A 26,887-nucleotide genomic window follows, 5' to 3' on the forward strand; every position below is an offset into this window, starting at 1 on the left:
CAGGACCTGGGTACACGTTAGGTACTTCTGAGTGAATTTGATTTTTACAGTTTAGCTCCCAGAGCTTCTGGCATTGGGGGCTTTGTTCCTTAAGTGCTGGTGCTCACACTGGGCTACACCTTCAGCCCTAATTATTAAGCTATCACTAGGCCTTTTTAATTATTAAAATGTTTTAATTATTTATGTGTACGACTGTATTTCCACATGTATGTGTGTGCACCACACGGGTGCCTGGTCCCATCAGATTCTCTGAGACTACTGTTGCAGATGTCTGTGCACAGCCATATGGGTGTGGCAATCAAACCGTGGTCCCCTGGAAGAGCAGCAAGTGTTCTTAGCCACTGAACCAAGTCTGCAACCCTGACTATGCCCTTCCTTAGCATCTTTATTTAGATATGTGTAGTAAATTTTAATTTGCAGAGAATTTTTGAAACAATCACTTTTTCCTTGGATTTCTACAACACGTATGGAAAGCAGCAACCATTGCAGAAATCCCTGCTCATAGTGTAGAGAGGACGGTTGAGCATAGCCTGTCACAGAAAGAACTCTGGTTGTAGACCGTGCCTCCTACTGTGTGTCTGTCGCTTTTCATCGTGCAAAATGACTCAAGGTTTGCAAAAGTCCTGAATTATATTCTTGTTTAGGAGCTTTTACAGTGGTTTCAAATGCCTGGTGTGATTTGGATCCTGTTCACTCCTGCTCTCAGCAGCCTTCTGATTTGGGAACTAAATATTTGAATGCACCCATCTTGAGTTGTGAGTGACAGGGAGTCACCAAGCAAGCATGAAAGGCATGTGTTCACACAAGAGAAATGAACAGCGAAGCATATGAAACACAAAAACACCATTACCCCCGTGTCTGCAGTCACATGGGACCCAAATCCAGCTTAGAACATTTAACCTTTGATTCCCAAATGAGCTCAGAAGGCTTCGTTTTATCTCCCTGTACACTGCGAACAAACTGACCAGTGACCAGAGAGGTGATGGTTCACAGACTGCTGTGGTATGTCAGCTACTCCAACTCCAAAAAGGAGGTGGTGGGTGGCATTTGGGGGAATGATTATATGCACAAGTGGTTAAAGCAGAAAGGCAAGAAACAAAGAAAAACTTGCTCATATCTGCGGCTTGACATGTACCTCTGTCCCCCCGGGGCATTTGCATTGCAATGGGGTATGAAATGAAATGATCCCTGTACAGCATTTGACTTGTATGTTTCGTGACTTTGCGAAGTTGCCAGGAGGCTTACAAGTCAGTGCATAAATCTTGATAATAAGCACACTCTGAGACATATATCCTATTCGATATGAAACATGATATTAGTAAAATAATAATAAGTCTTTCTCTGAGTCAATCTCCTTGTCATAAACAGATCTGCTCGCTACATGCAAGTCTGTGTTTCGGGAGAAGAATAGGTGGGCCTTTCGGATGTCACAATGGTTGGGAATTTTTAAGTAAAATCTTCTTAAAATTGGAGTCTGTTTTAAGCACTGCTAGTAGTTTAAATGTGCGGATGCTTTAAACTAATTATAAACAAGTCCACAGAGAGCTCTCCGAACACCAGATGACTTTTTTAAGACTGAGGTCTAGCTCAGCCTCTGGGAGAGGGAGGCAGCAGCATCTCATGTTAGGGCCAGTCTTGGCTATTTGCTATCACTGCTACCTGGTAGAAAAGGATGGCTCAGTGGTTACAGGCACTGGCTGCTCTTCCAAAGGTCCTGAGTTCAATTCCCAGCAGTCACATGGTGGCTCACAACCATCTGTAATGAGATCTGGTGCCCTCTTCTGGCCTTCAGGGATACATGGAGGCAGAACACTGTATACATAATAAATAAAATCTTTTTAAAAAAAAAATTTGAAAAAGCCAGAGCAGCAACCAAACCACAACCAACAAACCAAAGCAATGCAAGACTAGCAAGCACACAAAAACTACAGCTGAAGTTTGGGCTCCACGGAACCAGTGAGATGTATCTTCCGCGTCTAGTAAAACAGACATGGAGGGCAGGTCTAACCAGTTCTTTCTGTTTGGAGGCTAGCTCATACTTGAACTGCAGGAAGGCGATGCGGGGATGTTCTGTCCAGCACGCTGAGGTCCACTTTCTTCTCTGAAGACTGGAAATAATTGCGTGGGGTTTTTGTGTTTGCAGATCAAGATGACTGTGGCCCTGGGGCATGTGACAGGCACGCTCGCTGTGTCTCAGAGGGAGAGACTGCTGTGTGTCAGTGTTTGGAAGGCTTTGCTGGGCCTGGAAACGTGTGTTCTGGTAAGAGCAAAGGCCGAATACCCAAATTTGAAAAATCATGAACCAGAAGCATTCTTTTTGCATTTACTGACTTAAAAATCTCCAGGATTTAAGAAATCTGGAGGCTTAAATAAATTATTTGATGTTAGAAAAAAGTATTGTATGTACAGAAAATGAGCCTATTTACATATACCACTGCCTCATAGTATACTGATGCTATACTAAAATTATGCAAAAAATGAAGTTGACATTAAGAGAAGCATGAATTTGAGCTCGAGTCAAGCTTACAAATTCACAAAATAGAACATTTTCCTTCATAAAAAGCTAGCATATATGTTTTAGCAAAACAAGTAGATTGTGATGGATAGATTTCGATTTTATATTGATAGCCTTAAATTGTAAGTTGGTTAATTCTGGGAAAATGTCAATCCTTGTCATCGGAAACACTGGCAGAACATAATTTACTCAGAAGGACTTAGCTATTTGGACAGGTGAGAACTTCATAAGAATTAATTAGAAAATGAAATTCAAGTCTAAAATGTCGATTTATTCATTAACAGCGCCTGTTAGCAGCCGAGTGATTGACTGTACAAAGGCTTAGTCTTCCTTATAGTCCCGATGCTAATTTCCAGAATTGCCTACCCCAGTGCTTCTCACCCTTCCTAATGCTGTGAGCCTTGAATACAGTTCTTCATGTTGTGTTTGGGGGTCAACCAAATTATTTCATTGCCACTTCATGGCTAATTTTGCTACTGCTATGAATCCTAATGTAAATATCCAATATGCAGGATGTCTGAAATGCAACTCTGTGGGGGTCATGACCCACGGGTCGAAAACCATTGCTGGCCTAAACATTTTCCGTGTCCACAATCTGCCCACAGACATAGACGAGTGTGCACTGGGCACCGCGAGGTGTCCCACCACTTCCTCCGAGTGCATCAACACGGAGGGCGGCTACGCCTGCAGGTGCTCAGAAGGCTACGAAGGAGATGGAATCAACTGTCTTGGTGAGAGGGCGCAGGTGCCAGAGGGCAAGGCGGGGAAAGAGGCAAGCTAAGGAGAATCATCAAAAGTTGTGGTTGCTGTGGGCCAAGACAAGGCGGGATGTGATTGGAGAGAGACACATGTCAAGCGAGAAGAAACGAGAAGTCGTGTGACCTGTTCAGACAGATGCAGTTTAGGGCTCAGTCAACAGTCTCTTGGCCACAAGGCACAAGCCGCCGAGGAGACTGTCTACCTCTTTTCCTTTTTTAGTTCCTTCCCTGGGGTTTGAGTGATGGCGGTTTATCAGGTCTCAGTGCTTTAAGCCTTCAGTGGGTAGCTGGCAGCATCTTCTTGTGACTGAGTGTAGCAACCGGACGGCGGTGATGTGCAGAGCTGGTGTGGGTGTGTTGGGAGCATGAAGGAAAGGACAGGTGGCTCCAAGGCGGGCGTAGGGTGTTCCTTGATCGTTCATGAGACGAGAGCTTCCAGCACTGACATCTCACTGCAAGTACAGAATGATTGAAGGCCCTTTCATAAATCGCTCTCCTCTGCCAGGGCCTGGGTGGGGCTGTGGGCTGGGAGTTCACTCTCCGGATGGCTTCTGCTGCCCCAGGTGTCGGCGTCACTGCACAAGTGGAGGCCTGCCCTAGGCCACCCTCACCTAGTGCGGTGCTTAGCCACTTTCTCAGGGCTTCCTGGCTCCTCTTCTGGGCTTTTCTGTTCCTCCTTCTGGAAACAAACCGTGAAGGGCAGATGCCCTGATAAGAAACCCCACTGACGGTGTTTTCTCTCACATGTGAAGGTCATGACTGTCCATTTGTGGATCTGGATGGCTTAAGCCAGACTTTATCAGATTAGCTCTGTGCAGTCCCCAGACATCTGAAAACCCACTTTTAAGCACACATTTGGCAGTCAGTCAGGAAAATGTCACTGCTCTAATTAAGCAGGCTCACAGATATTTTGGGCAAACAGACATCATATATCATTTCTTTTGAAGAAAAAAGGAGGTATATTTTCACAGAGACTTAAACTCTAGATTCCCACTCTCACTAACCTGCCTCCTATCAAATATGCCAAAGGGTGTCATGGCCTTGCCTTGCCTGGTTCCATGGGGATCCTCAGGACCATGGAAGCCATGGGTATGTTTGTGTTTTCTACCATTGTACCTCGATATGTGTTTCTCTCTGTGTGCACGTGTGTGTGTGTGTATTTGATAAGTATGTGTCTTAATTAGGGTTATTGTTGTGATGAAACACCATGACAAAGCAACTTGGGAAGGAAAGGGTTGAGTTCAGTTTTCACTTCCAGATAAGTCCATCACTGAGGGAAGTCAGGGCAGGAACCCAAACAAGCAGGAATCTGGAGGCAGGTGCTGATGCAGAAGCCATGCAGAAGTGCTGTTTCCTGGCTTACTCCCCATGACTTGCCCAGGACCACCCTCTCACATCAATCAACTAAGAAAATGCTCCACGGGCTAGCCTACAGCCCAGTCTTAAGGAGGCATTTTCTCAGCTGGGGTTCCCTCCTCTCACGTGACTCTTGCCTGTGTCAAGTTGACATAAAGTGTCCAGCACAGCAGGTGACAGGCTTCAAGCCAGGCTTGGGACATACATTCTATAAAAAAATGTTGATGGGCAGCTATGATGGCTTGGTGGGTGTAGGTACTTGCTGCCAAGCCCAGCAGCCTGAGTTCAATCCCTGGGACCAACATAAAGATGGAACTTTATGCCATCTGTCCTTTGACCTCCACACAAATAAATAAATTTTGCACACACACAAATAAATAATTTTTTTAAAAAAGGAGTTTCAACAGTGCATGATTTTGCTTTGGGAAGAGTGAACTCTATCAAATTGAGAGAGGATTTCTAATTTGAGATTACAGCAGGAATTCTGGTTTTGTTTGTTTGTTTACATCAATTTGAGGGCTGGAGGCATGGCTCAGTTACAATACTTGTATGGCGTTCATGAGGCCAGAGGTTCAATCTCATAACTTTCGGAGAAAGAGAGAATTCAAAACCACAGGAAACATAGAACAGAAGTTAGTCTGATCTATTCAGGATAGTAATTCCAAGTCGGTAGTCTCCATTACGCGCAAAGGCAACAGAACTATGAAGAACATCAAGATTGGGAAACCAGTTCTTCCTTGCCAACAGACCGTGATCTAAAAGAAACTCGGCTTTAATAAGAGACAAAGACAGATGCACAGCATAAGGGAAGCAGAAACACAATGAAGCTGGGAACTGGGAGGGATATCTGCTTGAGGTCTCCGGCAAGATTTCCTGAAGGAAGTGTCCTCTTGGAGGGACTGTGGAGGAGATGTGTATGAATTCAGCAGAAGTGTGAAGGGGTGGGAAGTGTCCAGGTGTGAATGAACCATGTATCTGGGGAGTGGGAACTAGCGCTAAGTCTGGATTGGGTGTGCGAGTGTGAACAGTGGAGAAGCACAGGACACAGACAGGTGTGGGGGGGTTCGGGTCACGGACACTTGCTTCCCTGTGGCTGGAGAGGCAGCAGCCCCACATGCAGGGTCTGACTGGCGAAGCTGTGGCGGATGAGCCATTTCTGGCTTACAGAGCCACCTTCTCACTGTGGCCTCACGGTGCAGAAATCCTGGTGCTCCTCCTTCTGTGAAAGACCCCAGTCCAACAGGACACCCTCCTTCTGTTCTTGTTGAACCTTAGGTAGCTTCTTACAAACCCTGTCTTGGATGCAGTCACTGGGAGCTAGGTTGTCAGGGCATGACTATATGGAGAGGCGTTTCCGGTTCTATCAGCAGGCTCGGAGAGGCGTTTCCGGTTCTATCAGCAGGCTCGGAGAGGCAGCTGGCATAGCTTTTACTTCCCTGCACAGCCCTTTCTTAAGCTTTCTAGCTGCTATTTTTAGGAAAATTAAAGGGAAGTGGGTGATATTAATTTTAATAGTGCATTTTATGTGCTCTACCATATCTAAAATATTAATATTTTACTATGCAATCAGTATTTTAGATGCTTGTACTTTAACTTGCATACGAAGACTTAAAGCTATGTATTCTTTTGTTTTTCGAGACAGGGTTTCTCTGTAACAGTCCTAGCTGTCCTGGAACTAGCTCTTGTAGACCAGGCTGGCCTATAACTCACAGAGATCCGCCTGCCTCCCGAGTGCTGGGATTAAAGGGCTGCGCCATCAGTGCCCGGCCGGTGTGTATTTTAAACTAACAGCAGTGTGGACTAGAGGACCAGATGGATTTAGAGAGCCAGTACTCCCACAGGAAAGGTCTTGCTGTGCTGGGCAGCACCGCTGTAGGTGACAGAAAAGCCTCTGGCACGTCGCTAAGGTGGCACAGCTGTGAGCTCATTGCTGTGTGATCTAAGGAGCAGGTGAGGCTCTTGTGTTTGCGAGTGGCCTGGGGGAGAGATGGGATGCTGGAAGACACTGAGGCAGCTCTGTTGTAAAACAGCAGGAGCGGGACCAGCCATGCAGCGGGTGAGGGACAAACACGCCGTGCAGGCAGAGCTTACTTGGGAGTTTTCTTGAGATAAAGGGAGTGGGAGAAGAGAGAGAGAGATACAGAGAGGAAGAGGAAGAAGAGGCAAAGACCAGCCTGCCTCTTCAAAAGAGCAGTGGGAAAGAGAGATGGGGAGTGGGCCGAGCTTGTCTCTTAAAGGGACCTTTTGCATCTGCATACTTAAGTAGTGACATAGCAACCATAGGCCCCTGGGCTGGCCAGGGTACTGCCTGAGTGCATCCTGCCAGGTGGCAAGGGCCAGCATAGTGCTTAAATCCTGACAAGTTCTTCTTAGAGTAATTTACTGCAGACATAGGGAGGCCTAGCTGAGAAGGCGGTCTGCAGGTCTAAAGGGGAGCTGATTCATACTTGTGCTTAGGAAAGCTTTGTATTTGATATGCCATTTATGCAGATAGATGAGCATATAGTTGCAAAAATGAAGTCTGAGTTTTAGGACATGACATGCTGTTTGCTGGAGATGCTCTACTGATCTCTGGCCTGGACAAGTCATTCCTTCTAAGAGGGACGGAAATTGTATCAGGAGCCTCGAATTCCTGAATAGGTGTGCAGCTGTGGGCACAGTGATCTTTATTTCCAGCACTCATGCCCTAAAATGCATAGGGCCCTGGAATATGAGGCACCACACAGTGAAGAAACCCCTCCTAGACTCACTCTGTGGTTCCACAGCCCTGCTCCCTTCTCTGAATTCCCTTTCTCTTCTCCCTTATTCCTCCGGCAGATATTGATGAATGCCAGCAGGGGGCGCACAGCTGCGGCGAGAATGCCAAGTGCACCAACACGGAGGGAGGCTACAACTGCACTTGCATGGGCCGCCCATCTGCACCTGGACTGGCTTGCCCTGGTAGGTAGATGGATGGTCCAGGTCAACCGGGAGGAACTTGGTCCAGGAAATCCTGATTGCCTTGGGGATTCTAGAAATCACTGTTTAATCAGGGCTGGAGAGCCTGATTCCATCGAGAGTTTGGTGCTGGGACTCAGAACTTGAGATGGATGTTAACTTCATAGCATCTGTAATAAACTTTTATTATTATTATTATTATTGTTATTATCATTATTATTATCATTATCATTATTATTCACAGTTCAGTAAAGATAGTTCTCCTTAACTCTGTGGCTACTCTCCCATTGGTTGGTTGTTTTCAGGGACCGTGGGAAAAACTTTGCAGGACTAGGCAAGTCAAAACTAGATCTGGGCTTATAATAGTATATTTTGTTTATTTCGGTACATACAAATGTTAGGACTTTCAGAGCTAACCTGTATAAAATTTTACATCTACTTGAATGTTGGTACTAAGTCTTCAAAGTCTGGTATGTGTTTTATACACACAGCACGCCTCAGTATGGACTAAGAGCAATAGCACCATTGGTACCGTGGCACCATGTGTTGCCCAGCATAGGGCAACTTTTCAGTGGTGGGGCAGTAACCGGAGAAGAGTCACTTTCAAGGATTTTTGTTTCTTTATTCTTTGTTTCTCAAGACAGGGCTTTTCTGTATAACAGCCCAGGCTGTCCCAGAACTCGCTTTGTAGACCAGGCTGGTCTCGAACTCAAAGAGCTCCACGTGCCTCTGCCTCCCCAGTGCAGGATTAAAAACATGCACCAAGGATTTTTCAAGGATTACTTTCAAGAATTGCTTTTTAAAGCCAGTATCTCTTGATGTGAATTAGCAACCCAGCCAGCTTTTGTTTCTTTAAAATGGTCACCACTATTCCATTTCATAAACCATGCCATCTGCGTCCCACAAAGAAGCTGGTTCCCCAAGGCTCTGGCAGCCAGGTCAGGGCTCTTGCCCCCTCAGCTCTGCATAGAAGTTATTACTTGCCTGGGTTCTGGATTTTATAGTGACTTGTTTTTTTCTCAAATTATTTCCTCCATTGAAAGGGTATTGAAGGTAGGTATTGACTGGTGCCTGCAGTCCCAGTAGTTGGGAGGCTGAGGCAGGGGGGTTGCCAAGAGTTTGAGGATAACCTGAGTTACTGAGAGACCCTGCCCCACTCAAAAAAAAAAAAAGACAAAGAATAAAAGAAAAAATACTGAAAAACTTCTTGGTTGCACATCCCATCCATCGTCTTCCCTTTAAGAAGTAGGAAGCAATTCAAAACCAGGAGGCTTTTCCTCTTAGTCTTTCCTCTGTTACTATAGCATTTCCTTCCCATCAATTGCTAGTCTCTGTCTGACAGGGGCCCCAGATCATTTCAGACTGAGGATTGCCCCTCCTTTCTTTGTCTCTAGTATACTTTGTATCTGATGGCCCAAATCCAGAGAAAGAGGAGCTTAGCTTCTCAATTGCTGACACAAGGCTTGGTAAGGAAAGGTGGGGCTTACGATTCCTGATATTTTCATTGTAAGCTGTTCACAGAAACTCAAAATAAAAGTCATGTTTTTGACTGTTCCAGGCTCTACCTCACCCCCTATCCTTGGGGAAGATGACCGCCATTTGGTCAGAAATAGCAACCCAGAATGCCCACCATCACATGACGGGTTCTGCCTGCATGGCGGTGTGTGCATGTATGTTGAAGCGGTGGACAGCTACGCGTGCAAGTAAGTCAAGAGTCCTTCCAGTGGCACAAGAGAATTTTGTCATCTATGACATTCAGGAAGTCTGTAAAATGTGTACAGTGGAGACCTTTTTGTCGGAGGTGGTGGCTTTCTGTTACTCAAGTAACTAGATGGTGTAGTGTGGAGACAGCAGGGTCCATGGTGGTTGCTGGATCAGTGAATTCCAGGTTCACTGAGAGACCATGTCTCTAAACATAAGGTGGAAGATCTGTACAGGCTCATTGGGTAAATACTCTCCCCACCAAACCCAGACCTGAGTTCAGTCCCCGAGAACCACATAGTGGAAGGAGAGGACCATGCTCATGCAGGCTGTCCTCTGACTTGCACACATGCTCTGTGTGGCATCTCTGCAGCCGTACACACACAGACACACACACATATACACAGACACACACAGACACATACACACATATACACTCCTACGTATACATACACACACATATACACAGACACACAGACATACACACACAGACACATACACACATATACACTCCTACGTATACATACACACACATATATACAGACAGACACAGACACATACACACATATACACACCTACGTATACATACACACATATACACAGACACACACAGACATGCGCACATAGACACATACACACATACGTATACATACACACACATATACACAGACACACAGACATACACACAGACACATACACACATATACACTCCTACGTATACATACACACATATATACACAGACACACAGACATGCGCACACAGACATGCGCACACAGACACATACACACATATACACACATACGTATACATACATACATACATATACACAGACACACAGACATGCACACATACACACATATACACACATACGTATACATACACACATATACACAGACACACACAGACATGCGCACATAGACACATACACACATATACACACATACGTATACATACACACACATATACACAGACACACAGACATACACACAGACACATACACACATATACACTCCTACGTATACATACACACATATATACACAGACACACAGACATGCGCACACAGACACATACACACATATACACACATACGTATACGTACACACACATATACACAGACACACAGACATGCACACACAGACACATACACACATATACACTCCTACGTATACATACACACATATATACACAGACACACAAACATGCGCACACAGACATGCGCACACAGACACATACACAACATATACACACATACGTATACATACATACATATACACAGACACACAGACATGCACACATAGACACATACACACATATACACACATACGTATACATACACACACATAGACACAGACACACACAGACATGCGCACATAGACACACACACACATATATACCCATGCACCCAGACACACATACACATATACACACATACACACAAACATACACCCATGTACCTATACACACATACACCCATCATATACACTCACACATACATTCATCACAATACACACACACAGATAATTTTTAAGAAGTGGAGAGCACCCAATAGATCCGCCCCACTGTCTCTGTCGGTGGGTGCACCCCTCTTGGTCCTGACTTCCTTGCTCATCTTCTCCCTCCTTCTGTTCCTCATTGGGACTTTGGGAGCTCAGTCCAGTGCTCCAGTGTGGGTCTCTGTCTCTATCTCCATCCATCGCCAGATGAAGGTTCTATGGTGATATGCAAAATATTCATCAGTATGGCTAGGATAGTATGATAGTATGATAGGATCATTTCAGGTTCCCTATCTTCAGCTGCCCCAGGAACTAACTGGGGACCTCGCCTTGGGCACCTGGAAGCCCCTCTAGGTCCAAGTCTCTTCCCAACCCTAAGATGACTCCCTTAATTAAGATATGTGCTTCCCTGCTCCCCTATCCAACCTTCCTTTATCCCAATCATCCCGTTGCCCCAAGTTCTCCCCATCCTCCCTTCTCACTTTTCTCTCCCCATCTCCCCTTACCCCCCTCCCACCCACCCTTAAGATCCTGATTTTTTGCCTGGCACTCTTGTCTACTTCCCCTACCCAGGAGGATAGCTATATGTTTTTCTTTGGGTTCACCTTCTTATTTAGCTTCTTTAGGATATCAAATTATAGACTCACTGACCTTTATTTATGGCTAGAAACCAATTATGAGTGAGTACATCCCATGTTCATCTTTTTGGGTCTGGGTTACCTCACTCAAGATAGTATTTTCTATTTCCATCCATTTGCATGCAAAATTTGAGAAGTCATTGTTTTTTACCACTGAGTAGTACTCTAATGTGTATATATTCCACACTTTCTTCATCCATTCTTCCATTGAAGGACATCTAGGTTGTTTACAGGTTCTGGCTATTGGGAGCTCACCAAGGCCAGCTGGACTGTGACTGAAAAAGCAGGGGATAAAACCGGACTCTCTGAATATGGCGGACAATGAGGGCTGCTGAGAAGCCAAGGACAATGACACTGGGTTTTGATCGTACTACATGTTCTGGCTTTGTGGGAGCCTAGCCAGTTTGGATGTTCACCTTCCTAGACCAGGACAGAGGGGGGAGAACTTTGGACTTTCCACAGGGTAGGGAACCCTGACTGCTCTTCAGACTTGAGAGGGAGGGGGAGAGGAGTGGGGGGAGGGGGGAAGGAGTGGGAGGCTGGGAGGAGACGGAAATTTTTTTTTCTCAATAAAAAAAAAAGAAAAAAAAAGAAGTGGAGAGCAAAGGGGGAAGACACTGGTGTCTATTTTTGGTCTCCATGTGCATCTGCACGCCCTCCTGCATACACATATCCACACATACAGAAATCCAAATATGCAGTACCTAATTCAGGACTGAATTTAACTTTTAATGAATTTTACATGTTCAAAGCAATGTGAGGGAATGATTATATATGTAAAATACATAGTATCTCATGGTGGTATCCTCCTGTGATCCTCCTGAGTAGATATTATGGGATTAAACAATTCTGTATTTTTTTGTTAATAATAATGGAAAAAGTCTAAATTATTGGGAAAAAGAAGACTTATATGCTTTGACTGAGTGTATTTATTTTATTTTATTTTTTATTGAAAAAAAATATTTCCGCCTCCTCCCAGCCTCCCATTTCCTCCCCCTCCTCCCGCCCCTCTCCCCCTCCCCCCACTCCTCTACCCGTCCCTCTCCAGTCCATAGAGCAGTCAGGGTTTTCTGCCCTGTGGAAAGTCCAAGGTCCTCCCCACTCCATCCAGGTCTAGGAAGGTGAACATCCAAACTGGCTAGGCTCCCACAAAGCCAGAACATGAAGTAGGATCAAAACCCAGTGCCATTGTCCTTGGCTTCTCAGCAGCCCTCATTGTCCGCCATGTTCAGAGAGTCCGGTTTTATCCCATGCTTTTTCAGTCACAGTCCAGCTGGCCTTGGTGAGCTCCCAATAGATCAGCTCCACTGTCTCAGTGGGTGGGTGCACCCCTCATGGTCCTGACTTCCTTGCTCATGTTCTCCCTCCTTCTGCTCCTCATTGGGACATTGGGAGCTCAGTCCGGTGCTTCAGTGTGGGTCTCTGTCTCTATCTCCATCCATCGCCAGATGAAGGTTGACTGAGTGTATTTCTATACCAATGAGTGAGTGTGTGTGTGTGTGTGTGGTCTTACACTAGGAACATGTCAGCTTGACGAAAGCTGTGGAATGTTTGGAAAATGGAAAATGACTCAGTTCCAGTAGAGTTCTGCTTCCAGGTTCATATTTGCATACTATGATTTTCTAACTCAAGATACTTTTTTTTTTCCAAGACAAGAGTTTCTCAGTAGTTTTGGAGCCTGTCCTGGAACTCTGTAGTCCAGGCTGGCCTTGAACTCACAAAGATCTGCCTGCCTCTGCCTCCTGAGTGCTGGGATTAAAGGGGTGCGCCACCACTGCATGGCACTCAAGATTCTTTTAAGTATAACTTATAAAATCTAATTAATAGTCTTTAATGTTAGCAATCAAATGTTTTTATCTACACACTTTATCCTATTCTACCAAAAACAAAATTATAAAACCGAATGTCTAGTTGATTGTCAATTTTTTATTTACTCCATGGTAGTTAACTTTAGGTCCCTAAACCACTATTGCAATATGAAGGATGCCAGAGGACTATAGAGCATTGTAATAATGCAGTTTTTATTTCAATCTGATTCTGAAGATGCATCAACACCCCTCTCTTTTCATCATTAAGTCCCTATGAAAAGATCTTCTCTCTCTGGTTATGTTTTAAGCACAAGTTACTACAAAATGACAGTTAAGCCAGGGCTGGGCTAAGGCATAGGAGCACACCTGTAACCCCAGCCCTTGGGAAATAGGAGGAGGAGGAGGAGAATCAGGAGTTCTAGGCCCTTCTTGGCTACATAGTTAATTGAAGGCCAGCCTGGGTCACTGGAGACCCTGTTTTAAATAAACAAACAAAGATGACACAGTTAAGGACCATTAACCAAAAGTAATATTTAAAAGCACTGGCGTTCACGGTCACTGGACCATAGCTTTATTTTGAATTGATTTAATAAAAATGTGGTTTAGCAAGTTCTCAGTACTTGCCTCCGTTTGCCCTGTCAAGCTACCTTACATCGTATTAATTCTGCAGTAACAGACCTCAGGGAGTGCCTGTCACTGCGGCTTGATCAGGAGCTCATCACTGTCTCTCTGCACAGAGCAGCTTCTAAGGGCTCTTCGTTCTTTGCTGGGAGCAAGATGCGGAGCCCAAGGCCCCCTGGTCTACGGGGGAGTGAGGCCTGATGCATCCAGTGCACTGGCTCCTATAACTTTGCTGGTCTGGTTGTTCAGGACTTTCCAAACCCTTGAGCCTGTAGGAGGCCTTGTTCTTTCTGATTTGGCTTTGGCCAGACACCATTCTAACTCATCGTTTTCAAAGCTGGGCCCCATAGCAGGGCTGTTGGAGAATGCTCTGCCATTCCTCATGGATTCACGACTAAAACTTTTAAGGCTGCTTTACCCTTACTTGGTGTACAGTGACATCATATTGTTTGACCATGGAAACTCAAACTTATTTGGCCTAGGAATTTTATTTCCTCCCTCCCTCCCTCCCTCCCTCCCTCCTTCCTTCCTTCCTTCCTTTCTTGTTTAGCCAAACTAATTAATAATTTAAATAATCCAAAAGACTCATGGCTGTGTCCCACCCCCTTGTCAGTTGCTGGCAGTGCTAGGCTTTGAGAGGCTCCTCTATCAGCCTGCTTGGCTCTGCAGGACACTGGCCATTTGACACACTCCTCAAGACCCCAGATCACCTTGATTCACAAATGGAGCCCATTAGCATCAAGCAGTTTAAAAAGAGATGGCTGCTAGGGATTGTCAATAAGTACCTGTAGCCAATTTTAGCTAGAATTAAAATATACCCCAGAAAGCCTGACTCACCTTTAAGCCTCCACCTCAGCTCCTGCTGTCTTTTGCATAGTCAGTTCTAGAACATTATCTTTCAGAGGTGAACAGAACAGAAAACCCTGTTGAAAGCAACAGTGTTAAGTGTGCTAGGGATCTCGGTTTTGACACCTGAGAGCTATGTGAGTCAGAGCTGACAATCAGCTGTGTGGCCTCGTGCAGATTATTTAGTGCTGAACCTGTTTCCTTACCTGTAAAATAGGAGACATCTACAAAAAAAAAAATACTGAGTTAAGAAAATAGTGATTGAAAAGAATCATAGGTGATTAGTAATTGTTGTTCCTTTTTCTTTCCCCTCAGAAAGTGACTCCCCACTTTCTTTTGGTGGTAGAACTAGGGGACAGACTCCAGACCTTCTGGAGATTTCAACAGTGCCTTTCCATGTTTGTCTTCCCAGCAGAGCTGCTGGGATCATTTCTGGGTGTTCTTTCCTTCAGCCGTTTAGAAAAAAAAGGGGCCGTCGAGGGGTTGATGGTAGATCCAGGGCTACGAGGAGACATTAGGTTTTTTTTTTTTTTTTTTTTTTTTTTTTTTTTTTTTTTTTAAGTTAATTCTGCTGTGAAGAAAATGCAGTTGCTTCTCGGAGCTCTGGTTCCAGAAACAAGCATTTCCAGTAGATGGCAGCCTTGCTTCACTTACCTTATAATTACAATGATCCATTGCGCAGTAAGGTGTTTATAGGCAAATGACCCCTTGCCCTCTTGTGTCGCTGGTGTTTTGTTTTTTGTTTTTCTCACATTTTCTCTTGGGCTAGTGGTGAGCTTTACAAACAGCAGCAGTTTCTCCATAGCCTAAACTCTGCTTCCTGTCCAGAGCCTGGTGTTCAACAAGGTTCCCTGCCTTCCACTTCTTTCCTTTGACCTACAACCATTGCGGTCCTGTCAGACTTCTGTTTCCAGGTCTCCCCTGGCTCTTAGAGCAGAATCACTCTGTGCTGGTTTAGAAAGGGTGTCTCCTGAGAGTTTACCTTCCATCAGCGTTCTGTGATGCCATATGGAGGCAGTACACAGGTAACTCCCCATTACCTGAAGACAGGCAGAGAAGAGGTGAAAGTCTCTGACGCGTGAATCACAGCGCTTTTAGCTCACATCACGGGCTCCCAAAGCTGAATCCAGAAAGGTGAAGGAAGAGAGACGCCGCGTATCGGGTTTGTAAGTATCAGGTGCCAGGGGTCCCTGGTTGACTTGTGTTTCTGCGCCATCCACAGCTGTGTCGTTGGCTATGTTGGGGAGCGATGTCAGCACCGAGACTTGCGATGGTGGGAACTGCGCCACGCTGGCCAAGGGCAGGAGCGCGACATCACTGTGGTGACTGTCTGTGTGGTCGCGCTAGTCCTGCTGCTCTTCTTGGGGATCTGGGGGCTTTACTACTACAGGTAATCCTTTCTTTTCCTTGGGACCTGATGCCCTCTTTTCTGAGCCCGTCCCAGGGAATGCCTGCTTCCTTGGGATGTACTTGAGCAAAATACCGCATTTACAGGCAGGAACAAGCTTTTTTTATTTAAAAAAAAAAAAAAAGCCTGACGCCATTGTACTAATACATCAGTGCTCCTCCTTTTCCTCCCCAGTCACTGCATAAGATTTGTGGGCCTTCATTTTGGTGACGGTGAGGCTCGAACCCAGAACCTCACACTAGTTAGATTGAGCTACACCCTCAGACCTTATTTCCCACAATGCATCACTGCAGTCCAGTCATTTTCTTTCCGTATCACGTGCCTACATAGGCCTGCATAACTAATTTCTCATGACTGCCTGCTAGTAATTACCCACAACAACTACTTGGTGTTAGAGAAAAACCATTGTCTTCCCTAACTTGGGAAGGGATCTGGTCATTGGGGTTTGCTTTCAATAATTTAAAATTAACACTTTATTATAAACCGAAACAGTAAGATGCAGTTCATCTCAAAACACCACCTTAGAGTCAAGGAGCAGGCACCTCACTGCTTGTGTCCATTTCCTCTAAGAGGGTACTGTGGCACTGCCAGCAGCTGAGACAGCTTAGGAAGCGTTCTAGTTTGTGTTGGTGATCACAAGGCCTGGCTGCAGGGGCTTAATAAAAACCATCCGTTTGAGTGCATCGTCTATGGCTATGGTCCCCTTACCTGCCCGGTGTCAGCTTTCTGGTGAGATGTAGAGCACCTTCTGCTATCAGGAGATAAATATTCAACCACATTTACCAAAGCTGAATAAGCACACCAGTGGCAACTGTTTCGTATTCTGGAAAATTGAGTATGTTCAACCAAGGCGCTTCCACCAAAGACCCTGCTATGCACACTGTAACAGTACATAGCGTAGAATCTGCCTGAGATGCACATTTCAAATCCAAGTTAGTACCTGGAGCCCCTCAGGCAGGCTTCCTCATTGGCGTGCATTAGTTTTCCTCGATATATAAGGTATGGGGAAATAGGACTTATTTCAAGAGTTCTTGTGAGCTTGAGTTAGTCGGAGTTAAGAGTTTACTGTAGACCTGGTATTTTTGTGTGGTTTTTACTACCTGAAGTTATTATGGTTTTGTATGAACAGTAATCTTTCCAATAAGAGGCATATACTTGAAAACCTTTTCCATCATCTCCTAAGAGATAAGATTCTCAGGGACAAACTTGAACTTTTAATTTGGTGACCCATGAGTATACCTGCACTTTTTTTATAACTGCACTTTTTTTTATAACTGCACTTTTTAAGCCTATTATTTGTATTTTGTATATTTGTAGAAAGAATATTGAGTCATCAATGGCTGGAAAGAATATCAATCAAAAGATAAATGCTTGGCCAATAGATAGATGTTGGCCAATAAATAGATGTTTGGCCAATGAAATTTTAAAAAAAGAAAAGAAAAGAAAAACTTTGCCAGATGTAGTGGCACACACCTATAATCCCAGTACTCGAGATGCAGAGGCAGGCTAATCTCTGTGAGTTCAAGGCCAGCCTAGTCTGCATAGTGAGTTTCAGGACAGCCAGGGCTACATAGTAAGACCCTGTCTCAAAAAAAAAAAAACCCCAAAAAACAAAAACAAAAAACACCAAAAAAAACAAAATAAAATAAAAAATTAAGTTTATTTATGACATAATTATTTTTGTTTGTTTTATGTGTTAACACATGTGGCAATATTTTTCAGAAATCTGGATTTTTTTTTTTACGACAAAGTCTTGCAGTGTAGCCTGGGCTGGCCTCACACTCATGATCCTCTTCCCTTGGCCTCCCAAGTGTTGTGATTTCAAGTTTGCTTCAGCAAGCCTGCCTGACCAGCACTTGTGTGGCTTGAAAACCAGGGGCGAGGTGACGGTGGCCTTTCAGCTTCCGACTCCATATTCCTAGTAACAAAGACGATGGAGGCCCTAGGGGAGAACTCGGTCAGTAAAGCATTTGCCATGCAAGCCTGAGGACCTGAGGTAAATCTTCAGCAGCTATGCTTTAAAATGTAAGATAAAATAAAGCAGGGTACCACTGTGCACCTGCAGTCCAAGCACTGGAGAGAGAGAAACAGGATCCCTAGGCTTGATGACCAGCCAGACTAGCTGACAAACTTCAGGCTCACTGGATACCCTCGTTTCAAATAAGATGTACAGCAATTGAGAAAGATGTCCAATGTCTACTTCTGACCTCCACGCGAGGGCACACTTCCATACAGGTGCAGACATGCAAACTTGTATATACACACACACATACACACGATAAGAACTATTTCTTGACTAAGATTGTTCCAACTTTTTCTTGAGATTACAATACACCAGAATTGTCTCTATGAACACCTCTGTGGCCATTTGCTTAGCAGTGCTGCCCCCTTGAGCTGCTCGCTGGCCTCGGGTTCTCAGTGCCAGGCTCAGCTACATATGCACCATCTATAGATCTAATCTGACAAAGTAGCTGCTCCGGAGAGTGGGATGGGTTTTTGTTTTCCTTTTGAGATTGTCTCAGTTCGTTGGCTTCCTCTCAGGACTCAGAAACCGCTCTTGGAAACCCCAAAGAACCCCTATGAAGAGTCGAGCAGAAGCGCGAGTAGTGATGGACCTGACCACAGCAGGGCTGGGATGTCTTCTTGCCCCCAACCTTGGGTAATGTTATCAAACTACACGAAGCTAAGAATTGGCTTGATGAGAATCACTGTTCTCCCGGGTGATCTTGGCACATTCCTTTGGTCCTAGCATTCAAGAGGCAGAGGTAGGTAGATCGAGTTCAAGGCCAGCCTGGTCTGTAGAGTTCCAGGAGAGCCAGAACTGTTTCACAGAGAAACACTGTCTTGAAAAACAAAACAAAACAAAACAAAACCCAAACAAACAAAAATCACTTCCCATTATCCTCTTTCTTCATGCCTTTCAGAGAAACTGAAACCTGTTCTCAAAATGTGTCCTTTAGGGTTAGCATCCAGTCAATCTTCAGCAAATACTTTAATCTCAGGACCCCTGTTCTTAATCAGTATAGCTTTCTGAAGATGCTAAGATCCATCTTCAGAAATGCCGTGAGCATGGGACTTGGGCCCTTTCCCTAAGCAGAGTTCAGTGATTTGAGGCTCATGACTTGGTGGACTGCTAAACTACCTGCTCTGCAACTTCACAGGCTGTCGAGGTATGGACTGCAGTGTAATTAACCTCATCTAAGTCCTAGGAAAGAAGGAGACGTGGTTCCTGCATGTGTCCCTTTTAAGTATTTATATATAAAAAAGATCAAAACTCCACGCTGTGGTGGCGAGCAGCTTGTTGACTCCGAGCTCCATTCGGAAGCTCAGGCTGCTGAGCTGTGTCCTCCCAGCTGTCACAACTGCCGGCCCCACCAAATGCTGCTGCACACGTCAGAGGGAGCTAGGGAGAGAGAGCTGAGTTCCCAAACCGGGAGGAGAAGCAGCAGCGGAAACAAATCTGTTCCCATCAGCTGCCTTCCATGGTAGCCAGCATCCTGGAGCCTGTGTCATTCTGGCACAGAGGCAGGCACACGGTTGAAAATTTGCAGTGCACGTCTTGACTGGGGCCAGAAATAATGAGCCCGTGCCCTTGCACAGCAGGGCCATTGTATTGGTGCTGCAATATGTCACTGCAGAGAGCATTCATGAGGAGGCAACAAAGGGGGACGGGTGTAGTGGGAAGCAGAGAGAGAAACCAGAGCAGGGCTCCTACGAGTCAGCTTCATCACCAGCCTGTCTGCCCCTGTACCTCATTGGCGCCGCTCGTTAAACCTCCCCACACTTCTCTTGATGAGAAAGACAGGTGCAGAGTTCTGCCTTCTGCCTTTAACTCTGAATTCTAGGTCCTACCTGTGGAGGGCTCCTTTCTGAACCACACAGTCAGCCCAAACCTTGGAGCAGTCCTCCTACCTGGTTACCTATTGACAAGGAAGGACTTCACCAGCCTGCATCCTGTATCCCAGGGCAGGACTTACTTCTATTCCTCCTCTTTCTGTTTGATTTCTTTTAATACCTAATCTGCCTGGCCTGAATGCAGGCCAGTCGGCTCTGCTCAGTCTGCATTGCAAGTGCTCAGTCAGTTGGGCAGTGCAAACAATGACAAAATGATTGTTGAAGAGCAAAGAGAAATGCCGTTGCGGTCATCTGGCCTCCCTTGTAGCACTCTGGCTCCTACGCTGCTCAAGCATGAAGAAGCAGCTGATGAATCCCAGCAAAATAGCAGTGGTGCTATTGGTTATTAGTACTTACGGGTGACCCACATCACTTGGGACTTGTGCTTACATGAATTATATATCACTATAGTCTATACATACAACACATGGCATTGTCTGGCCAATGGGCAGTACTTAGGAAACCTGTCGATGCTTGTACTGTTTGCAGCAAAACAGTAGCTCCTAGGGGTCCAAGACTCTTAACCCAAGATTCCAGAATCAGAGCAGGTTCTTCAGTAAAGATAGTTGTGCACCCTAAAAGAAGTGAGTGTAAGGTTTCCAGTTAACACTGGAATCTCTCAGGGCTGGAGAGAGAGCTCAGCAGTTAGGATCACTGGCTTCTCTCGCAGAGGTCTGTGATCTGATTCCCAGCACTCATGGTGTCTCATAGCCATCTGTAACTCCAGACCCAGAGGATCCAGGGCCTCTTCTGGTGCCTTGAGTATCCAACATGCACCTAATGCACAGATATAAGTGTAGTCAAAACACCTGTTCACGCAATAAAATATTAAAGGGAAATTTAAAAACAAACTCTCTCCTTGGCCAAGATAAGTTGGCAAGGCCTTTCTTCCCACATTCACCTTCTTCTGAGTGCGTGTGATAAGCCACAGTTTAATACTTATCACGGTGACTTGTGAATTACAGCGGTATCCCCCTTTTCCCTTGTCTTTTCTGCAGTTTGTGGTCCTAGAGGAGCACCAAGACCCCAAGAATGGGAGTCTGCCTGTAGCTGACCCGAATGGGCCCACAGTGGATGTTGGCCTGTCTTCCAGCCTGCAGCCTGGTGAGCGGTTATCTTTACCTTGATCTTGAGTGCTTTTCAAAGGGAAGTGTCATTTACACACAAAGCCTAGTCTAAGCTGAGTGAGCACTGGGGGTTTCTGACATGCCATGTTGTTTAGAGAAATGCATCTAACTGCATTTCCCTCTTATATCAAGATCCTGTCTACTCCAACCCCAGGCACACTGCAGTCTGCCAGGTCATTCTGAGTGAGCACACAGGACTCAGCCCCTGCCTGTGAGCTGAGTAGGACTCTTGAAAAACAGGTTCCATGTGCTGACGGGAGTGTTCGTATTAATGTAAGCTGACCCGGACATTGTCCTGGGGATTTCAGAATATTCTGGTCTTGTCAGGGGCGAGCCCTCAACCAGACTCTTGACTGTCTGAGAGTCCAGCCAGGCTACTAAAGGGCCATGAAATCAAGCCAAGTTCTCAAGCTCTCCTGGAACTCAATCTGCTTCGGGTAGAATAGAGTTGCACATCCTTTGATGTGATCCTTTTGCCAGGACGTGTATTATGATATGTCTCTTGGGTTTGGGTCTCAGATATCATTGTCCTTTTTACAACCCAGAGGACAGTACTGAACATGCTTTTGTGTCATAAGCCTTTGGGAAGGCAAAGGGAATCTTGGAGCCAACAAAAACAGCTCCTCTGCTAATGGCAGGAGCCAGTTAAATGTCAGTGCTACTTCTATTTCTGATATTTCCTGTTGTGCATATCACCATACCTCCCTCTTCCGATTTTCCATAGAAAGAACATAGGGTCTTATTATGGAAAACTCATTCTAAATTTCCATTTCATTTTGAATGTGCTCTGCTCTGTACCCCAGAACACTGAATTCAGTAAAAATTTTATTGCCTAGTTTGAGCAAGATGGGTATATTAAAGCACATATAGGAATTGAATAAAAACTGTAATAGATGTTTTATTATGGAACTGTTGCCTGTTGAAAATTCAGTATTTTCAATAGTTGCCTAGGTGTTATTGTTGCCAGCACTATTAGGAGACAAAAAAAAAAAAGCTGCCTTGTAGTTACTTTTCCTTGAACAACTTAAAGTACATCGCTCCTTTGGGAGATAATCTGCTTAGGAGGAACATGTGGTATGATGTTGCAACTTAATCCAAAACTCAGAGATTTAACAGAAATGTGGTTATACCAGAAAAGAATGAAGGATTTGTATAGCTAGGGCAATACTCCAAGATGGGTTAAAAGTGTGGTTCACAACCTGTGGGTCGTGACCTCTGGAGGGTCAAACAACCTTTCCATAGGGCTCACCTAAGACCATCTGCATATCAGATGTTTACATTATGATTCATAACAGCAGAAAAAGTACAGGTATGAAGTAGCCATAAAAATAATTTTATGGTTGGGGTCACCACAACATGAGAAACTATGTTAAATGGTTGGCGCTTTAGGAAGGCTGGAAGCTCCTGTGTTAGGACATTGTCATTTGTATCCGGTCTACAGCAAATGCATTGATCCTTTTTTTTTTTTTTTGAGCCACTCATTTGTTTCCCATGTGTGTGGTCCAATCCCTCATCCTGTGTCTGCCATTCACAGATATTTGCCATGAAAGTGTGTGCAGGGTTGGGTGGGGAGGGAGAGTAGGGAAGGAGTTGGAGGTTAGTTTTGGCTCTGAACCAGTGTGTCCTCTGTTCCTAGAAAGCATAGTCCTAGTGGGTGACCACAGAGCCATCTTCATTGACCTCAGCCAGTGCCCATGGGCAAGGGTTAAATGAGGAGCACTGAGCTGAGGGAAAGAGGGCCGTGATGGGAGGAAGGAAATGTGTTTCAAACCGGAACTTTGTTCTAAGGCATTAATGGTCTAGATGTGGAGATAGGAGGAAAACAGAGAAGGCAGAGGACCCTGTCAGCTCTCTCCGTCATCTCAGCCAACCAAGACTATGTTAATTGTAAAAAATGAGTCCCAAATAGGTTGAGGATGTGTTCCTTCATTTCTCATGTTCTAAGACTGTGATCTTAAGACTACTGTAAGGATCTCTTTTGCTAGATAATGTAAACAATGAAATCTCCTTCTCTCCCTCATCTCTCATCCTGTCCTCTTCTCCCTCCATGTTCTCCATCTCTTCTTCATTTATCCCTCCTCTTTCTTCTCCTCTTCCCCCTTCCATCTCCTTTGATTAGGGTCAGTGCCTCTGACGTCATGGAGACAGAAGCCCCACATATATGGAATGGGCACAGGGCAAAGCTGCTGGATCCCACCACCAAGTGACCAAGGTCCCCAGGAAATGGAGGGAAACTCCCATTTACCCTCCTATAAGGAATGGCCTCTAGCCGCGGGGGTTGAGAAGCTTCATTCTCTCCAGTCAGCTAACGGATCATGTCAACAAAGGGCCCCAGTTCTACCACACCAAACAGAGTGAGTTCAGTGGAAACTGGAAGTGGACAGAAGATGAAAGAACAAACCAAGCTGGCGGACGGGATGTTTTCTTTTAAAAAGTAGAGTACGACGTGTAGATATGGTACTCCAATTTCTATGGCTAATCACCACTCGGTGTCCTGAATATAGATGCATAGTTACATAACTGATTTTTGCTGCATCCTCCAAGGAGTCCCAACTGAAGGCTTTCAAAAGGACAGTCAAAAAATGATTAGAAACCAAAGTCAAGACATTCACATGTTGTAAGCTGTGTCTTCTTCAATAGATTTTTTTGTTCCTTTCCTTATTGCCTCTGAAGAAATAGTTAGAGCAGGTGATTACATGTTTTGTCAATTGCAAAAAAGTTTATATGATCTACACAAAAGCCCTAGCTCATGAAATGGTTGGAACATTGTGACTATTGATGCGATACACTATACACATTTAATTCACTACTGGAGTGGCCTATCCTCATCATTTTGCCTTCTGGATTGTGATAAATTAGTGAAAATAATTGAAACCTAGAATATGATTTATTCAGAATTAAATCATTTATTTTTTGTACTTTAAAACCTGTGAATGAAAATACTTCATTTCAAAAACATTTCCTAAGAGGCATCGGTGTTTCTTAGTCATTAATGTCTTTTCCTTTTGGCAATCTTTCCTAGGGAAAATGATAAATTCTGGTGTTTGCATAGAATTTTTGACTTGTTCTAAGATGTGAGATTGTAAGCAGATTGCTTGATTGATTTCCATCAATGTCCTCCAGCTAAATAAAATCACCCCGAAAACATCAGCATCTTCGTATCTGTTTGATGGCGTTGCTATAGTTTGAGCTGAACCAGTGATTCGCTAGACTTGTCGTAAAGAAAATTAAACTAACCCTAAACCAGAAAGGGAAGGTGCATGCGGATTCTAATGTCGCATCTTCCTCTAGCCAAAGTGTTGCTAATGCAGAGGATGCAAGGGTTTGTACTGTGGCGTGGATGGTTGAAGCTCGGGGTAGCCATGATGTAGAAGTATGTGTAGAGGTTTGAGGATGGGATGACTTGAGGTTTGAGGATCTTAGTTAATTCTTCGGTGTGGTACTTTCATCTGGCCAATTTAGGTTTGTTCTGAATTCAGTTTTGCTTCTGTTGGCCATGGGTAGCCTGGACTTTCATAAGACCTATCTCTTAGTTCTGGTAAGTGAACTGACCTCAGAATAATAACAGACATAACCTCTCCACATGTTTTTTTCTATCCTCCCCAAGTTAACATGTTGGCAGCCTTAATGAATTGGATTCCTCTTGTGTATTTGGACACACCTGCTTCAGAGTCTCAAGATAGCCAGTGGAATATGAGACCACAGTTCCCCCAAAATATATCAGGATGTTTGAATCAGAAAATCCCCACTTCTTTGAGCTTTGCACTGATGAGGAAACCTTAGACATTGGGACATTGTGAGTGTTTATGCAGGCCACCCCAGCGGCCTCTGGTCAGGTTAAAGCAGAAGCATGGTGTATGTTCTTCAGTTCGTCCATCACCATCACCCTGGATCTGCCTCTCTTCTTCTAGCTTCCCGACTTCAGGGGATGTGTTTGCATTTGTTTGAAAATGCGTATTCCAAAAGCATTCTCATCCTACATAGTCAATTTGTATCTTTTCAAGATTACATTTTATTTCTTAACACCGATGGTCTTGATGTACACAGTACCTGATGGGCATTCTCTGCTGTCACCTTCTACACATGAAAGGAACTTTCTGCCCCCTGCAGCGCCTCAGAAAGGCTGAATAGGCTGTGCTCTGGTAAATCCGTGTGTTTCAGTTCTACCCACTGACCAGTTCGATAGCGCCCTTTTCACATGTGCTCACTGTGTGATTGTTGGGAATGTAGCACACGTGGTAGGAAATACAAATCCTCTACACACATACCCCAAAATCAGTAAGCAAGATGGCCGGGAGAATTAACAACTATCCTGACATGGAACTAGCAAGATTTTGTGCCTTGCTGTGTTTCCTTCTCTTTTCCCTGTCTTTACACCAGAAATCCCCTCTCTGCATTTCCGAGCTCATTCATCCAAACATGGACTGCTCTTCCTGTTGGGACGCTCATGGGGTTTCTATGACCGCAGGCCCTATGCTGGCAGCAGGAAAAGCATCATGCTTGCTTGCTCCAGTAGTGTGGTCCGGGGTCAGGTGGGGAGGCTCTCATCCTGTACGGTTCTGTCCACAGCGGGACACTGAGACACGCACAGGTGCCGGCTGCTCCTCGCTCCTCCTCATAGTGACTGCTGCCATGGTAGAGATCACCCTCACGTCCTTCACTTGGCACTTAGCTCTTCTATCAGTCCTATTGAGAACAAGTGAGCCCAGGCCTGCCACCACCCCCAGATGCATCGGCCCCCCGAAAACCTCCCACCAACTCTACTACACGCTCCCACTGGGTTGGGAGGTGGGGTTCAGGAGGACCCAGTCCTGTGGTTTTCTCTACAGCCCTAACTTGCTCATGTTTCCCATTGCTCACATGTCCTGATGGATGACTAGGCTCTGATCTTCAAATCCTCCTTCTAGACCTGACTTCTCTAACTCCCCTCGCATTTATGTAAGATTTAATTTCTATAATAAATTACCTATTACATAAGACCATGTGATTGGCTTCCTGTATGAACCCTGGCTGATACAACAAGTATACGCAGCCAGGTATTTAAGAGGCACAAACCTTATATCATGCAAATTATTCTATGCAATAGGGAAGGGGAAAACTCCATACCTCATTTTAACCTTTTTATCTTCAGTGGACTAGTATAGCACAGAAAAAAGTGACTAAAAGCCAAACTCAATTATAAATATAGATGCAAGAGGTTTACGCAAAAGATTAGTAATGAATTTGGTGGTGAGTTTTGAAAGCATTTCATGACCAAATGTTAATTATGTAATAAACGGAAACAGTTGAGTATTCCAAGCTAATATGTAAATTATTAAATTACATTTCAGTGCAAAAGAAAGCATGGCGCAGTATAGACATAAGATGTTTTCAGTAGTATACACCATGCATTCATGACAAAGCATCTTTGTAAAATAGGAAAAGTGAATTTCTCTACTGTGAGGAAGAATAGCTACCAGAACTTACAGCAATATAATACTGAAATACTGAAGGCATTCCCCTTAGATCAGAACCAAGGCAAAGATGTCCATTTACTTACTTTTTCTCTTTTTTTTTTAATTGAAAAAAAAATTTCCGCCTCCTCCCAGCCTCCCATTTCCCTCCGCCTCCTCCCGCCCCTCTCCCCCTCCCCCACTCCTCTCCCCCTGCCTCTCCTGTACGAAGAGCAGTCAGGGTTCCCTGCCCTGTGGAAAGTCCAGGTCCTCCCCCCTCCTCCGTCCATGTCTAGGAAGGTGAACATCCAAACTGGCTAGGCTCCCACAAAGCCAGAACATGAAGTAGGA

At 44.8% G+C, this 26,887-nt stretch overlaps 1 protein-coding gene across 1 annotated transcript in view; it reads left to right on the forward strand.

Moving 5' to 3' along the window:
* Positions 1-24,240, forward strand: part of Egf (epidermal growth factor) — a 75,782-nt gene extending 51,542 nt beyond the window's left edge. The window contains exons 17-24 of the mRNA XM_041680341.1: positions 2,144-2,260; positions 3,121-3,246; positions 7,447-7,569; positions 9,125-9,269; positions 15,898-16,065; positions 18,625-18,742; positions 20,976-21,081; positions 23,224-24,240. Of these exons, the coding sequence (XP_041536275.1) occupies positions 2,144-2,260; positions 3,121-3,246; positions 7,447-7,569; positions 9,125-9,269; positions 15,898-16,065; positions 18,625-18,742; positions 20,976-21,081; positions 23,224-23,462 (1,142 nt within the window). The 3' untranslated portion in view covers positions 23,463-24,240. The remainder of the gene's footprint in view (positions 1-2,143; positions 2,261-3,120; positions 3,247-7,446; positions 7,570-9,124; positions 9,270-15,897; positions 16,066-18,624; positions 18,743-20,975; positions 21,082-23,223) is intronic.
* The last annotated feature ends 2,647 nt before the right edge of the window (positions 24,241-26,887 follow it).

Source organism: Microtus oregoni, unplaced genomic scaffold, assembly GCF_018167655.1.
Source record: "Microtus oregoni isolate MIOR12 unplaced genomic scaffold, Mior012 000000F_ref0000247, whole genome shotgun sequence".
NCBI lineage: Eukaryota > Metazoa > Chordata > Mammalia > Rodentia > Cricetidae > Microtus > Microtus oregoni.